At 43.3% G+C, this 13,837-nt stretch overlaps 3 protein-coding genes across 3 annotated transcripts in view; 1 reads left to right on the plus strand and 2 right to left on the minus strand.

The window, feature by feature from the left end:
- Positions 1-1,577: 1,577 nt before the first annotated feature.
- Positions 1,578-3,053, minus strand: LOC113209037 (prefoldin subunit 5). The gene is made up of 5 exons (XM_026426373.2): positions 2,789-3,053; positions 2,426-2,560; positions 2,252-2,326; positions 2,063-2,168; positions 1,578-1,977 (listed from the first exon to the last, which is right to left on the minus strand). The coding sequence occupies exons 1-5, from the start codon at positions 2,894-2,896 to the stop codon at positions 1,886-1,888; spliced, it is 516 nt and encodes a 171-aa protein (XP_026282158.1). The 5' UTR covers positions 2,897-3,053; the 3' UTR covers positions 1,578-1,885.
- A 61-nt stretch (positions 3,054-3,114) lies between these two features.
- Positions 3,115-6,817, plus strand: LOC113209036 (ubiquitin-conjugating enzyme E2 Z-like). Its single transcript, XM_026426371.2, has 5 exons — positions 3,115-3,328; positions 3,540-3,800; positions 3,877-3,988; positions 4,061-4,270; positions 4,357-6,817. Exons 1-5 carry the CDS (start codon positions 3,237-3,239, stop codon positions 4,750-4,752), a joined length of 1,071 nt encoding a protein of 356 aa, XP_026282156.1. The 5' UTR covers positions 3,115-3,236; the 3' UTR covers positions 4,753-6,817.
- Positions 6,818-7,635: 818 nt separating this feature from the next.
- The window catches only part of LOC113209035 (tolloid-like protein 1), a 21,425-nt gene continuing 15,223 nt past the window's right edge, over positions 7,636-13,837 (minus strand). Inside the window, exons 2-13 of the mRNA XM_026426370.2 lie at positions 13,290-13,417; positions 12,427-13,214; positions 11,852-12,151; positions 11,359-11,768; positions 10,803-11,012; positions 10,137-10,724; positions 9,887-10,047; positions 9,618-9,804; positions 9,246-9,499; positions 8,944-9,157; positions 8,598-8,854; positions 7,636-8,513 (exon numbers count right to left, since the gene is read on the minus strand). Coding sequence (XP_026282155.1) covers positions 8,358-8,513; positions 8,598-8,854; positions 8,944-9,157; positions 9,246-9,499; positions 9,618-9,804; positions 9,887-10,047; positions 10,137-10,724; positions 10,803-11,012; positions 11,359-11,768; positions 11,852-12,151; positions 12,427-13,214; positions 13,290-13,417 — 3,653 coding nt within the window. The 3' untranslated portion in view covers positions 7,636-8,357. The remainder of the gene's footprint in view (positions 8,514-8,597; positions 8,855-8,943; positions 9,158-9,245; positions 9,500-9,617; positions 9,805-9,886; positions 10,048-10,136; positions 10,725-10,802; positions 11,013-11,358; positions 11,769-11,851; positions 12,152-12,426; positions 13,215-13,289; positions 13,418-13,837) is intronic.

A 13,837-nucleotide genomic window follows, 5' to 3' on the forward strand; every position in this document is an offset into this window, starting at 1 on the left:
GTAATTACAGGTAATTACAGGTAATTACAGGTAATTACAGGTAATTAATGCAACAGGTGGGGGCCCATGAACCACTTTTTTGGGGCCACGGACCCCCTCTCCCTCCCTGGGGCTCCTTCTATATAGACGTAAATAGTTTTTAATCATAATAATGTCGTCTAATTATAATTACGTCGTACAGGTAATTACAGGTAATAACAGGTAATTACAGGTAATAACAGGTAATTACAGGTAATAACAGGTAATTACAGGTAATTACAGGTAATTACAGGTAATTAATGCAACAGGTGGGGGCCCATGAACCACTTTTTTGGGGCCACGGACCCCCTCCCTCCCCTTGGGGCCTCATTTCTTGTTTGACATCTTAGCCTTTTCTCAGCTTCATATATATTAAAGTAGGTGTTGTACAAGCAGTGATACTGGAAGTATCATCTGCTAAAAAAACTCTGATATCGTAATCAACATTCATAACATTTCGCTAAAGTTTAAGCCTACTCCGCTGAAGCTGAAGCTTAAACACCCAGCGAATAAAAGAAATCAATTAAATATATCACACTCAAATTGACGGAAAAGGACACAAAATCACACCAGTCGAATGAAGTATGCACAATTGCAGAACATTGCAAACATGCAATGAAAACAAGAGTAGTAAATGGGTTGTACACTAACCTTAGAAATCGTTGTGCACATTATGCCGGTTCTGACGGGTTTTTCAGAACCCACTATAATATTGAGTCAGAAGAGAAAACTTTCAAACGCAATGTCCCAAAATACGGAACGCTAACCATCTATGCGAACTATTAATCAAATGCGCCACCACCTAATGACCTCCCGACCCGACCGGCACCGACTTCGTACTGGAGTGGCGTGGCGTGGCGTGGCGGTGCTCTCATGTATAGTCCGTCTGACGAAAGAACAGCACACAGACTAGCTGAAAAGCGTGAAGATCGTGAGGATATGGGCAACTGTGCTGTTCTTTCGTCAGAACGACTACACCCCCTCCACTCCAATTTTCGTAAAAGTTGAAATGGAATGGGAGAAGTTGGAAATTTGCGCACCTGACTGGCCTGGCAGCCAACTTAAGTGTTGAGCTGAGAAGTTTGAAAACATCCTAGTGTTAGAGTCCAACATGTACATAACATTCAAATTCTCACACTGCTGCAAGTATGAGACGTGGTGTCATTCCCTGTCCTTGCTAAAAAAACGGCTGAGAGGTAGAAACTAGTCCAATCCAATTTATTAAATGATCCAGGACAAACCCGGGCAGCGCCGATTTGGTGATGAGCAATGGAATGCAACTAAAGGGTAACACATGGTGCATAGTCGCTATAGGGGAACCCTTTTCCAAATTGTAGCATGACCTCTTAATTCTTTTTCACAAAAAAATATGAGTATTTACCCAAACTTTGTGATGGAAAAATCCCTCACAGCTACAGGGAGCTATTGCACCATTCTTTCAAACTTCATATTTGTACAAAATTATTCAGAATATTCCTATCTACAATTATTAAATATTACATAACTTTGATGAATCAAGTGATGAGGGAATGTGTACATCATCCATGAGATGCATAATGTTTAACTTTGTTTAAATTTATTGTTACAAAAAAGTGGGCATTGAATGCATGACAGGAGGTCGGAAAGCAAACAAAAACATAGTTAACGGATTTTGCAAATATTATTAGTGTATAACAATTCAATTAGAAGAATGAATGAAAATTAAAATTAGTACATTGAGTTACTGGTGAATGTCAGAAGTGGTCTTGCATAAAATAAATACTGGACATATGACAAAGTAACATGGGCCAAAAAACCACGTTCAATTCCAATGTAATACATGTACCACAAGTCTTTTAAGCATATTCATAAACTGTTTAAAACACATTCAGGTCTTCCCTGCAGCTGCGGCTCTTGCAAGTGCTGCCTTCTGCAGACCAATTTCTTGCTGGATTTTCCCCTCCATAACTTCCATCACAGCTGAAATCATAGATTCAAAAATGAAAAAAACATGAAGTCAATAATCTTTAGATAAGATAAAATAGAAGAAAAGAAAATGACTCACCATCTTTGATCATGCTTTTTTCTTGACCCATTGCTTGAATTTTCTCCATTTGTTCAGTAACAAATCCTACTCTTCTTTTCATATAGTCTTTAGCTGAATCTAAATCCTGAACAATATAAAGGAACATTGTAAAATTGAATTACACAAAAATGTTTTATAAGGAAAAGTTATTCAAGAATTAAAACACACCTTCTGCACATAGTATCCTGTACCAATGTCGATGATAACAGAACCAGCGTCAGCAATTTTTCCGGGAACATATATCTTATCCAAAGAGTTAAGAATTTGTACACAAAATAAACATACAATAGGTCATTGACAAACATATTTGTTGATACAGTAAATATCAGCATTAAAGGATACAGATCCTGTGAGAGGAACCAAGATTTCTTTTCCTTTACAGTCTGGCGTGATCTTCTCTATGCTCTCCTTTGAATTCTGATAGCGTGTTTGTGCCACCTTCAAGGACTGGAGTGAGCTCTGATACATTTGTAACTCCTGTAAAAGAAGTAGACAAGTACAGAAGAGAGCCATAGCAAAAGAAAACCAACTATAACTGAGGACATTGGCAGGTAGATAAATTGTAACCTCTCTTGAATTGGATCATTACAGAAGTGGCAAAAACATTATGCTGGCTGAATGGCATTACGAATTAGGAACCAAACGACGCCACTTTTGGCTGTTATAGCCACAAAAGTTGTATCAATCACATAAAAAGGAATTTACCTGCTCTAAACGCTGTTTCAACTGCGACAATTGTTGCAAGTTTAGCTTTGTGATGTCAATTTCCATCATATTTTCACCACCGGCACCGGGCTTTGACGCTATAGACATGGTAATAATTTATGGTTTTAAATCTTAAAATAAATAGAAATAAGAAACGATTTAGATATAGGCGTAAGTTGTTCAATGTTTATGATGATGAGGGGAATCGTGCACTCTACGGGAACAACGATCAAAATTAAGGTTAAGTCTTGGATCGCATCTGCCAGCAGCCTAGCAGGGAACAAACCGGAAATATTGCCACCATTTGAGCTGAGCAGAGCAGCGCAGGACTCCACTTCCGCTATTCTAGTTTGTTTTGGTCCTGGGCTGTCACATTGATCGTTGAGTCGACAAAGTCTGCTTTTGACAATTTTCATTATTTTGCTAAGATACGGGCTGGTTGCCTAAAATGTCAATTTCAACTGAGGATTGGGATCCAATCTCTCAAAGAGGTGACAAAGAAGAAACGCCGAGTCCACAATGTTCATACCGTATCAAGAGGTTAGAAAAGCAAATATATTTCAGTGTCATTCGTGTTCATGCCTCTTTGAGCTCATACATTGCACCTGCCGTACCTCTTGTCTTCGATCCCTCTTCACATACTGGCTTACCTTTGATCTGTTCCCTTCCCTGAGTTTAATTTTTGTTGTAACCTTTATGTGTATTGTGATTGGGCCCTTTTGTTTCTTACCCTATGTGGTTTTATTTTCAGAGATTTAATGTCATTATGCAATGATCCACCGTATGGGCTATTTGTAGTGCCTGATGATGCTGATATCACCATTGTTCATGCTCTAATCACCGGAGCTTTTGATACACCATATGAAGGCGGTTTTTTCTATTTCATTTTAAGATGCCCTCCAGATTACCCCTTACGTCCTCCTAAAGTGAGATTTATGTCAACTGGAGGAGGTGAAGTGAGATTTAACCCAAATCTTTATAAGAATGGGAAAGTTTGCCTTAGTATACTAGGGTGAGTTCATCTGCTGGTGAATCACAGGTATCCTCTTGATATTAACTCTTTCAAATGGCTTTTCTTGGTGTTTTAGAACATGGTCAGGACCTTGTTGGAGCCCGGCTCAAAGCATATGCAGCGTTCTCATCTCCATCCAAAGTATTTTAAATGAAAAACCATACCATAATGAACCTGGATATGAAGTGGTACGAAAGATGATTAGCTTTTTCACTGTATTGAATTGCTCTCTTAATTGAGATTTTTATATCTTATTTCAGGAGAAACTGCCTGGAGATGTTGAAAAGTATAATGAAATTATTCAGCATGAAACAATCCGTGTTGCTGTTTGTGGCATGATTGAAAATGACTTTGGTCTGACAATACCTCCAATGCTTATCAACATAATGCAAAAGACCTTCTTGGAGTATTATGAGTATTATGAAGGTGTTGCTCAGAAGAATATTAGTATGACTGGACATGCTATGCAGGTACTTTTTATTTGATTGTTTTTACACTTCATATCTATTGTAAGTTTCAAAAAGAAGAAGTAAAAAAGTAATCATTCTATTTTTAGGACCCCTTTTCTGAAAAACGAGGATGGTTTCAGTACAAGACAATTCTTAATCGCTTAGAAGCTATTCGAGCCAAATTGTTGTCTGATCCAAAAACTAGTATTTCAACAACTGGATCTCCAACTAGTGAAGCATCTAGCCCATCAGACACAGATTTGGATGAAGATTCGAGTAATGGCTCCAATATTGGTAAACCTGAACCAAATGATCCAATAGACAAAGCTGAAAAATCAGATAAGGAGAATGAACTTGTTGACAACACTTCTGGAAGTTCTACTCCCTCAAAATCAGAAACTAATCAAGATGTATCATCAAAGAGCAAGGAAACTGAGAAAGAATTTCAACTGGACTGTAAGAATGAAGTTGAAAATAAGGAAGATGTTAAGGAAAGTGATTAAAATATCTGGTATATAATTTTGTGTATGTGATACAATCTTATTGCACTAAAAATTGCAAGGACTTAATGTCTGTGTTACCTGATTGTAGTTAAAGCTAAACCTCCACTTTGATGAAACTTGTGTTAATTAAGTGTTGTATCTAAATGTGGTTATGTTTGACATTTTAAGTATATTCTGTTATATTAAGGTGAGATATTTCATGTCTTCTGGCATGTGTAGTTCTGTTACATGTTGCTTTATAATATGTATATTTATAAATAACTATGTACATTCACCACTGCAAGTATGGTGCAAAATTACATGTACCTGATTGGTTGCTTTCATCATAAACTTTTTTGTTTTACCTCATCCCTATGAGGATAGTTTATTACATGTTTATGTGGAAGTGCGGATGGGCTGTGATACTAACACATAAGCCTTCTAACGAAATGTTGATTGTTCATTATTTATGTTTGCACCATGTTTTATGTTTTAGATATTGGAGGTGAGGCTGCCTTATTTTAAGTTACCACTGTGAAACATATTGATTGCAGTTTTATGTTCTCTCACTTTGCTTTAGAAACAATACCATTCCTTCTGGAAAATGCCCTACCATAGCAGCATTCTTTGGTTTAGAAGTTGTTTTGTTTGGCAATGTCTATGTACTTTGGAAGTATTCTGTCATACTTCATATAGTTTGCTAATAACTCTACATTCCAGTGGTAAAGATTCTGTAGAAATATTTATATCTTATGTTGACAGTAGCTCAACCATATCAGTCCCGAAAGTATTCCTATCAGGTGTGATGATAGCTCCTCCACATATCTATGTAGTTTTCCAGGTCATTTGGTTTTTGGTTTCATGTGGAGCTGCATGATAGCTACTCTGAGCTGTGTGCCTTGTTTATTTGTTACTTTAGCTTGAACCATACATTTAATATTTTCCATCTCTGTTGTTTCTCTCTCTTCTTAATAGATTTAGAATGTTAGGTCACCTTCAACAATCGTCAAAGTAGTGTATAAGTGAAAACAGTACAGTACTTTAGGATTATATGTGAATCTGATTTCTCATCTATTGTTGTATTTTATTCATGACATTTTTTTGATGGACAGCAGATAAACTGAGTCCACCAATTTGATTTGGTTTTTTTTTCAGTTCCACACAGTAGCTTTAAAGTCATAGAATGGTTGTTACAACTGTACATTAATTGTGATGTGACAATTTGCCTTCTGACATGCACATCATGTCTGTTATTGTTTGTTTGATGTTTTCTTATACCTCTCTGTGTCATCATACCATAATTCTGTTTCTATTTCAAATGGTGTTAGGACTCATAATTTTTAATTAGGCTTCTCTGAGATATGCTGACTGGTAATTATGTGTTAGATGTAGCCAATATGTATTTTTTTTTCTCAATCAGAGAAAATATGTGCCAACTACCTTTGTCAAAGACTGGCCATACTCTAGCACAAGTTTTACTCTCCGCTCGTAACAAAAAAATTGCATTGATTATTCTATTGTTTTTGAGATGTTAGTTTGTTTCCAATCAGCGTATATTCCAGTATGATAGATGATACACCATTATTGTTCCCTGGTCTTTGTTGTTTATTTAGCACTGACACCACCTGCCACCTGTTCCCTTATTTTAATTTCCTATGAACCTCTGCTCATAATATCTTTGATATTGCTTGTCAATTTGAGTGGTTAAGACTTGAAATTTATTTACTGTTATCTTTAAAAGGTATTCTGGTAATTATAAGTTCTCTTGATTTTAGTTTGTATTGACTGAGTTGGTTCATTTGTTTGCACATGATCAATACTGTTTGTCAGAAGAAGGGCATTTTATTTTTCTGGCCTCTCTTCCAAACAAATGTTATAGCAAATTTGTAGATAACATACTTCTGTTGGCGAGTAAGAGAGTTTATGTTTGAAAACCTGTGCAACAGTTGGACTTGCCTTTTAGACTAAAGTTTACCATTAACAGCCCAAAGAATGTAAATTAAAATTATTTTATTTAATGACAAAAGGCAAGCCCTTTACTTTAAGAGTTGTACAAAAGTTACATTAAAGAACTTAATAATACTAATACTCTGAATATTTACTTACATTTATCATAAATAGAATCTTGAAGGGTTTCACATTCTCGAACCCATTTCACCATGTTATTTATCAAGTACTCAATGAATGAAGGCAGATTAGTTAGATTGGTTCTCTGTTAAATTGATTTTTATTGGTTTCTAGTTTGTTTATTATCTCCATTCTGTTTCAGATTAAAACCTACAGTAAAAGAGGACCTTATAAATTTAAAATTTCATGACATGCTATGCATTCTACTTGTTCACCGTAGAAGAACAGTAATCAACAGTGGGATGAATTGGACTCTAAAAGGCTCAAATTCAGAAAAGCCTGTACATTCTTTTGTGGACTTAAAACTTATCAGGTATAAATACCTTTCCGGTTTGTTATATTTACAGAACGTCTTGCTTTGGAAGAAGCTATTGACTTGCCAATATACTTCAATTGCTTATTCAGAAACACTGTCTTACCAGCCTCCGGAACCTTCGTTGATGAAGATTGATATAAAACTTAGTAATACTTACAACTCTAACTTTCAGATGAATCCTATGATAGGGCTATGTAGATCTTGAGATCTTCTAGTTAATACAACAAGAAGTGCCTCTGAACTGAACAAATCTATGGGAGCTTGTCTACTTTATGAAAATTTAGTGTCAGTGAAAATCTAAAATGTAGCTCCAAAATCTGCAAAAGCCCGCAAATTGCTAGGATTTGCATATATACAATAACAAGGGGAAATGTTGATTCCAATATACATTTATGCTTTTCAAGGTGTATATCTTTGTGTACATTATGCATACTGCACATGCTATAAATAACAAATAGCTCTAACTTTGACATCAGTTTTATTATTTCAATTGCTAAGTTAATAATTAAAAAATTAGAGATGTGCCTCTCTGGCTGAATCTCTAGATATTGAACTATGTGAAATGACTTTAACTGATGGTGCTGCCATCGAATTAATGTGAGGTCATTCAAATAGTTCTAGATTGATGCCTGGTTTTTGTGAAAAATTATAAATAGGGCATTGAAATTTCCTACAGTAAATTATGTCATATGATGATTATCAAGATATGTACACTATGTAATGAATGAATGGGTTACTTAAAATTTATTTAGTTGCAATCACTTCAGTGTAGAAGAGTTCTTTTTCTTAATGTTGACCTGTTTTTCATGTGAAACAGATTGTCATATTGTGCTGTCCTTAAAGTTGATGCTTTAAGGGGTTCATCTAAACTGTCAAAATCAACTGCCTCCTAGTATTTCACTGTTTTAGTTTCCATTTCTTTCTTGTGCACAGCCGCCTTCTGAGGTTTCCTCCCATTTCTCGACTTCTTGTGCCGCTGACGACGTTCTCTCCGCTCCTGGCGCAGTAAACGATCTAGTCTCTCCTTCCATGCTTGAGGTAGAGGTCTGGGCAGATTGGAATTTACAAAGCAGAGGTACTGGCCACGATCACCATAATACCCACATATTTTTGTACGTTCAGTAGCTCCTTGAGATTCACCTCCTCGGCCAATAAGGGCTGTAAGAGGAGGTGAATGCCTTCCTCATTTTCCCTCATCTTCATCTGGAATTCTCAAGTCTTCTTCCACATCAGGGAATTCTACTGCTATGTAAGCTGCTGAGAATCCTTTGGCCACTACACTGTCATCAGTCTGAAATCGTACTCGTAGCTCAACTTCGCCCCTCAGCTCACCAGGAGTCTGTACAAATAATGAAATGAATTTGATAAAATATTTTAAATAACGAAATATTCCTTCCACAAGATATGTCAGGTTTGTACTCACATTATAACTACAGAATCTCCCAAATGAAGAACCAATGGCATCAAAGTCATTGAAAACTTCAACATAATCATAGGAACATTCTTTTTCTGGCTCAATTTCAAAAGTTAGGAATGTGAGTTGAATATACATAGGCGCTCCAGGTGCAGCCCCTATCGTCCACTCACAATCAGCGTGGCTGTCATAATCAAGATCGCCAAATCTTGCATGTGAGTATAAGTGCTGCACCCGAGTTGTAGCCATTAGGTGACCGCCACAAACTGTAACAAGGTAGAAATGTATAAACATATGATTGGTTTGTGTACTAGAAAAAACAGAAATAGTATAAATTAAAAATGTTGTATCTTGCCAGTGGAGTGCGTGGCGAAAAATCCTTTCCGCTGGACTGATGCATCTGATTTAAAAACCATATACAATTGATTGCTCGTTGCAGCAATAAGGTGAGGAACCTTTGATCCACAAAATCGGCCCAAAGTATGAGCATCTGTTGAATCTCCATCGTAAATAACAATATGATCATAAGCACATTCCTGGTGGGGTTCCATTTCAAACTCGGAAAAGACCTAGTTTCAAAATAAGAGGGGGTTTTGTTTGGAAGGATATTTTGAATACTTCAGGTGACACATGTAACTGATCCAACTCATTTCTCACCAGCTTTATTCGGTGTCCAGGGGTGGTTGTGAAATGCCAAATACATTCCCTGCGAGCTGGATAGTAATCTGGGTAGTTAGGTGATGAGACCGTGCCATGTGGAACTGAAATCTCATACTTGCAACCTCCTTCTTTGCAGTCATGACCATTCTCATGAAGAGCATATCCATTGTGACAAGAGCAGACATATGAGCCAAGTGTGTTGCGGCACTCATGCTGGCAACCTCCATTATTTTTTGCACACTCGTCAAGATCTTTAAAAAATAGAAAGAAATTGTGTTAATCCATATTTTCAGCACATTTAAAATTCAGGTAACAGATAGCATAGTTTTACCTGAAATTTCTTTTTTCTCTTTCATCGTAAATATTTACCTGTCAAAAATACTGCTGCAAAGCCTGACTTTTGGACTGAGAGATCAGAATAGAATTCAATTCGTAAAGCATTGCCTTCTGATGTTATAAGAGGTGGTAGGTGAGGTCCACAGTAGGCTCCTTGTTTCTTCAGCTGACCTCCAGGTCGTTTGTGGTAAACCACAACTCTGTCGTACTCACATTCAAGCTGTTCAATGTGACGTAAAACTTTGTAATTCTTTTTGGAACAGAAATAATTCTAAAAGGAAGTACTTTTATAGGGTACTCACATTATTTCCCTCTAAATCAAAATGAGTAAAATTAAGAGTAATACGATGATGAGCTTCAGCTAAGATCTCCCATGTGCACCGCTTGTTTGCTGGGTACATTTCGGGGAATGACGGTGAGGTAATTGTACCATTGGGGGTATCCAACATACCACCGCAAGCATCTGAGGGAATAAAATGATTATTGTTTATAATGACAGTGTATCGTGGGGGCTGGTAAGCCCAGCAAAGCATGGCATCTTTATTAACATACCTTCACATTTTTTGTTGTCTGAATGCAATTCATATCCGATGTCACATTTGCATTCATATGCTCCTAATGTGTTGACGCATTTGTGTTCACAGCCATGGTCCGATCTTGCGCATTCGTCAAATTCTTTCAGATATGTCGCTGAGAAACCTCCTTTCTGCACAGAGCCATCCGACACAAATTTCACGAGCAACTGGTTCCCAGTAGAGTGCACTTCCGGAGGGATATTCATCCCGCAGAACACCCCGATAAGTGGAGCGTCCGTGCTGTTGCCGTCGTACACGGCTACGTTGTCGTAGGTGCAGCTGTCGTGGTTCTCGACCTCGAACGTCTGGAAGACGAGTGCCACTTGGAAGTCTTGGGGCGCCGTCAGCCGCCACACGCACTCCTTGTTGGGGAGGTAGTCGTCGGGGAAGTTCGGCGACTCGAGGTTGCCGGAGCCATCGATGAGGACGTCGCCGCCGCACACCGCCTCGTACACGGCTGTGAAGCCCTGGTGGCCGACCTGCTTGGAGGACGTGATGTACGTGATGAGGAGCCTGCTGCCCGTGGAGGTGATCGTGTCGGGGGTCTTCTTCCCGCAGAAGCGACCTGGGAGGACAGACAGCGGCGTTACGTCCAGAATAATTAAAGCACCTGATTTGGTGGTATACCATGCTGGGTACGTACCAAGCAGCGGCGCCCGGTACCAGTAGCCGTCGCGGACCTCCAGGTAGTCGTGCTTGCAGTTGTCCACCTCGTGCAGGTCCAGCTGCGTGACGTTGAGCACGATGCGCTCGCCGTGCGTGGCCGTCACGCGCCACTCGCAGCGGTCGTTCCCCGGGGAGCCGCGCGGCGACTGGATCAGCCCAGAGTTCTCCTGGTGAGTGCGCCCGCATCCTGTGGGGCATAAGGGTCCCGGTTAGGGTCTTGGCCTCGACGTGTCGGTGGCGAGGGCGCCGATGGATGGCGTTCGTTAGGGATCGTGCCCAAACAACGTGACTTTAAGGGGGGGGGCAAATATTCCGGGGCCCCAAAAGGTTCAGGACGGTCATTAGAGTCCACAGAGACCCGGTATGATATTTGTAGCCTGGGGTAAAAATGTCACGGGGTCCCCATGGACTCCAATGATCGCCCTGAACCGTTTCAAACTTTAACTTCAAAAGGGGTTTTTAACGCACCCCATAATATTTGGACGCCAAATTTGGAAGCCCTTTTCCCAAAGGCTTATGCACGACCCACTTACTCATGCACTTGTACAGCAGGTTGGTCTGCGCGATGTCGCCCTCGCTCAGGCGGATGCGCTGGCCGATCTCGTGCTTGCGCTTGCGTATGGACTCGATGGGGTGGATGGTGTCGAGGTAGGTGCCCTTGGAGAAGGTGTTGCGCGCGTAGTGCATGATGGAGTCGTAGTCGTAGGGCAGACCGAGCGAGTTGACCTCCTCGCTCGTCAGCTTGTTGAAGTTGTACTCCTGGCCGGCCAGGATGTTGTCGCGCACGATCTGCACGTGGCGGTCGCGGTCGGGCCGCGTGTGCTCGTGCCAGAAGCCCACAACGTGGCCCAGCTCGTGGACCACGATGCCGAACTTGTCGCAGTTCTTGCCGATGGAGATGGCCTGTGGACCGTTGCCCCGCTTACCTACGAACGAGCAGCACCTGTCCAGGACCAAATGCACATGATAATCAAACCGGAATTAATTCAAAAGAAAAGGAAGAAACGTTTGACAAGACGCGCTTACCCACACGGCCGCTCCGTAAAGAGGATGTAGTTGGGGTGCTCCTCGGGCACCCGCTCCACGAACTTGACGCACGTCGAGTTCTCCCAGTGCCGCATGGCCTGCTTGAACAGGGCCTTGAGGGAGCCTCCGAACATGTGGTCGATCTCGTACGGGATCACGCCGTAGTCCCAGATCCTCTCCTTGCGCGCCGTGGCCGCCCGGGGGTTCCTACTGCGGGGCTCCTCCGCCCTGTCCACGACCGCCAGGGCGCTGCTGCTGGCGCTGCTGGGGGCGGCCGTTCCGTCAGGCCGATGTCGCTGTCTGCGGCATGAATGACCAAAACTGTCAGACGCCGCAAGTATCACTCCCCTCGCACAGGGTGGCCGGCTCCTGGAGCCATGCGGCTTGTGCATTAGGTCATTGGTGATAGGCAAAACCGCACCAACCGCACACATGCCTTCGGGTGCTGGCCGGCCACCCTGTACCACCCTACCCGCTCTTCCCGTAAGGAATGTGCCATAGCCCCTTGGGTAGGCGAACCGCCCGAACCCGCCCACGCCCGGTACCCGCCAGATTATCGTACTAATCATGCTTACCGGTTTTTTCTGCCACGCTGCTTTCTGGGTCTCGGCGTCATCTTGGATTCGATTTCCTCGGCGAGGTCCTCGACGGGATCCTCTGCCTGGTCCTCGCCCTCAGACCCGTGCCGCTCCCTAGCCCTCTGCGCGGCCTTGGCTCGGCCCCTGCCTTTGCCTTTGCCCTTGCGCCCAGCCCTGGTCGACTGCCTCGTCGACACCTCTGTGGACGTGGACACGTCCGCAGGGGTGGTGGCCATGGTCGTGGTGCTCGTCCTTGCCTTGTGCTGGTGCTTCTTGCCAGCCGCCTTGTTTCTGGGCGCCTGCGTGGCCGGCCTTCCCGTGGTCGTCGTGGTGATTGGGGTTGCAGTCGTCGTCTTGGGCTCTTCGCCGCGTTTCTTGGCGGGAGGCACCGCGGAGGTAGTGGCCGGGCTGTCCGATGGATAGCTCGCCACCACGGCCTCCTCGACCATAATGTCGTCTGCGTCGCGGTCCTCGTTCTCCTCGTCGGCGTCCTGGCCGGGCAGGCCGTGCTTCTTCTGAAGGCGCGTGGTCTCCCGATGGCGCTCCAGCTCGCCGCCGTCGTCCGTGGCGTACACCATGGTGGGCGCGCGGATCACCTCGCCGTTGTGCACGCTGTGGCCCAGGAGCACCGCGAGCTCGCCCGGCTGCACCACGCGGCCGTTGTGGACGAGCGGGCCGCGCAGCACGTTGGGGACGACGGCCGCCCCCGCGCCCGAGGACGCCGGCGAAGAGCCAGACGACGACTCTTGCTTTTTGCGGAACTCCGGCAATCCCTCCTCCTCGACCTGCAACTCGAGAAACAAAACTGAAGTCGACCGAACAAAGTTAGCCTACTTTACGAATTGTCCTCCTCTACAAACCTGCAGTCCCTCGAGAAGCGCCATCTTGCGCACCTCTTCGGCCTCCTGCTCCGAGCGGTTCTGCTTGTGTAGCTGCCACTCCAGCTCGTACTGCACGTTAGGCAGCGCGATGTCGCCCTGGAACCCACCTGGAGGAGCAGAAAATGAGAAGACGTCTGTTAGACCTGCCCTCCTGAACCCGCGCCTGACGCGCAGTAGTTGAGGCTGAAAACAATAAGGGATGCGCGGTTGGCGGGGCGGGGCGGGGCGCGGCGGAGCGGCGGAGCGGCGGAGAGGTCCGCTGGTGCAGAAGCAGCAGTACGTGATTTGGCGATAGCACACCGACTTGACGTTCGCGCGGTTTGATAAATGAAATGTCAGAGCCCTTGGGTCTCGGCCGCGCGCCCGGGCCCCTCGCGCCCCTCCCCCTCAGTTTTCAATTATGCCGCTGTCAAGCCGGAAACTTATCTCCGCGACGCAAAGTAAGCGGAGGCTTTCCTTCTTACTCGAGATCGCAGGGCAGATCGCAGCGCGCGCGGGGCGGCAGCTTGGCGCGCTGGGGTGGGGCG

This window comes from Frankliniella occidentalis, unplaced genomic scaffold (genome assembly GCF_000697945.3).
Source record: "Frankliniella occidentalis isolate FOCC.00 unplaced genomic scaffold, Focc_3.1 Scaffold352, whole genome shotgun sequence".
NCBI classification, from domain to species: domain Eukaryota; kingdom Metazoa; phylum Arthropoda; class Insecta; order Thysanoptera; family Thripidae; genus Frankliniella; species Frankliniella occidentalis.

Excerpts from the sequence above, each read along its gene's own strand:
- LOC113209037 (XM_026426373.2), bottom strand. The coding sequence starts at position 2,896 with ATGTCTATAGCGTCAAAGCCCGGTGCCGGTGGTGAAAATATGATGGAA. Across the intron at positions 2,561-2,788 it reads TGAAACAGCGTTTAGAGCAG|GAGTTACAAATGTATCAGAG; the intron begins GTAAATTCCTTT and ends CTTCTTTTACAG. Across the intron at positions 2,169-2,251 it reads CAGGATACTATGTGCAGAAG|GATTTAGATTCAGCTAAAGA; the intron begins GTGTGTTTTAAT and ends TATATTGTTCAG.
- LOC113209036 (XM_026426371.2), top strand. The coding sequence starts at position 3,237 with ATGTCAATTTCAACTGAGGATTGGGATCCAATCTCTCAAAGAGGTGAC. Across the intron at positions 3,989-4,060 it reads ATGAACCTGGATATGAAGTG|GAGAAACTGCCTGGAGATGT; the intron begins GTACGAAAGATG and ends ATCTTATTTCAG. Across the intron at positions 4,271-4,356 it reads TGACTGGACATGCTATGCAG|GACCCCTTTTCTGAAAAACG; the intron begins GTACTTTTTATT and ends TTCTATTTTTAG.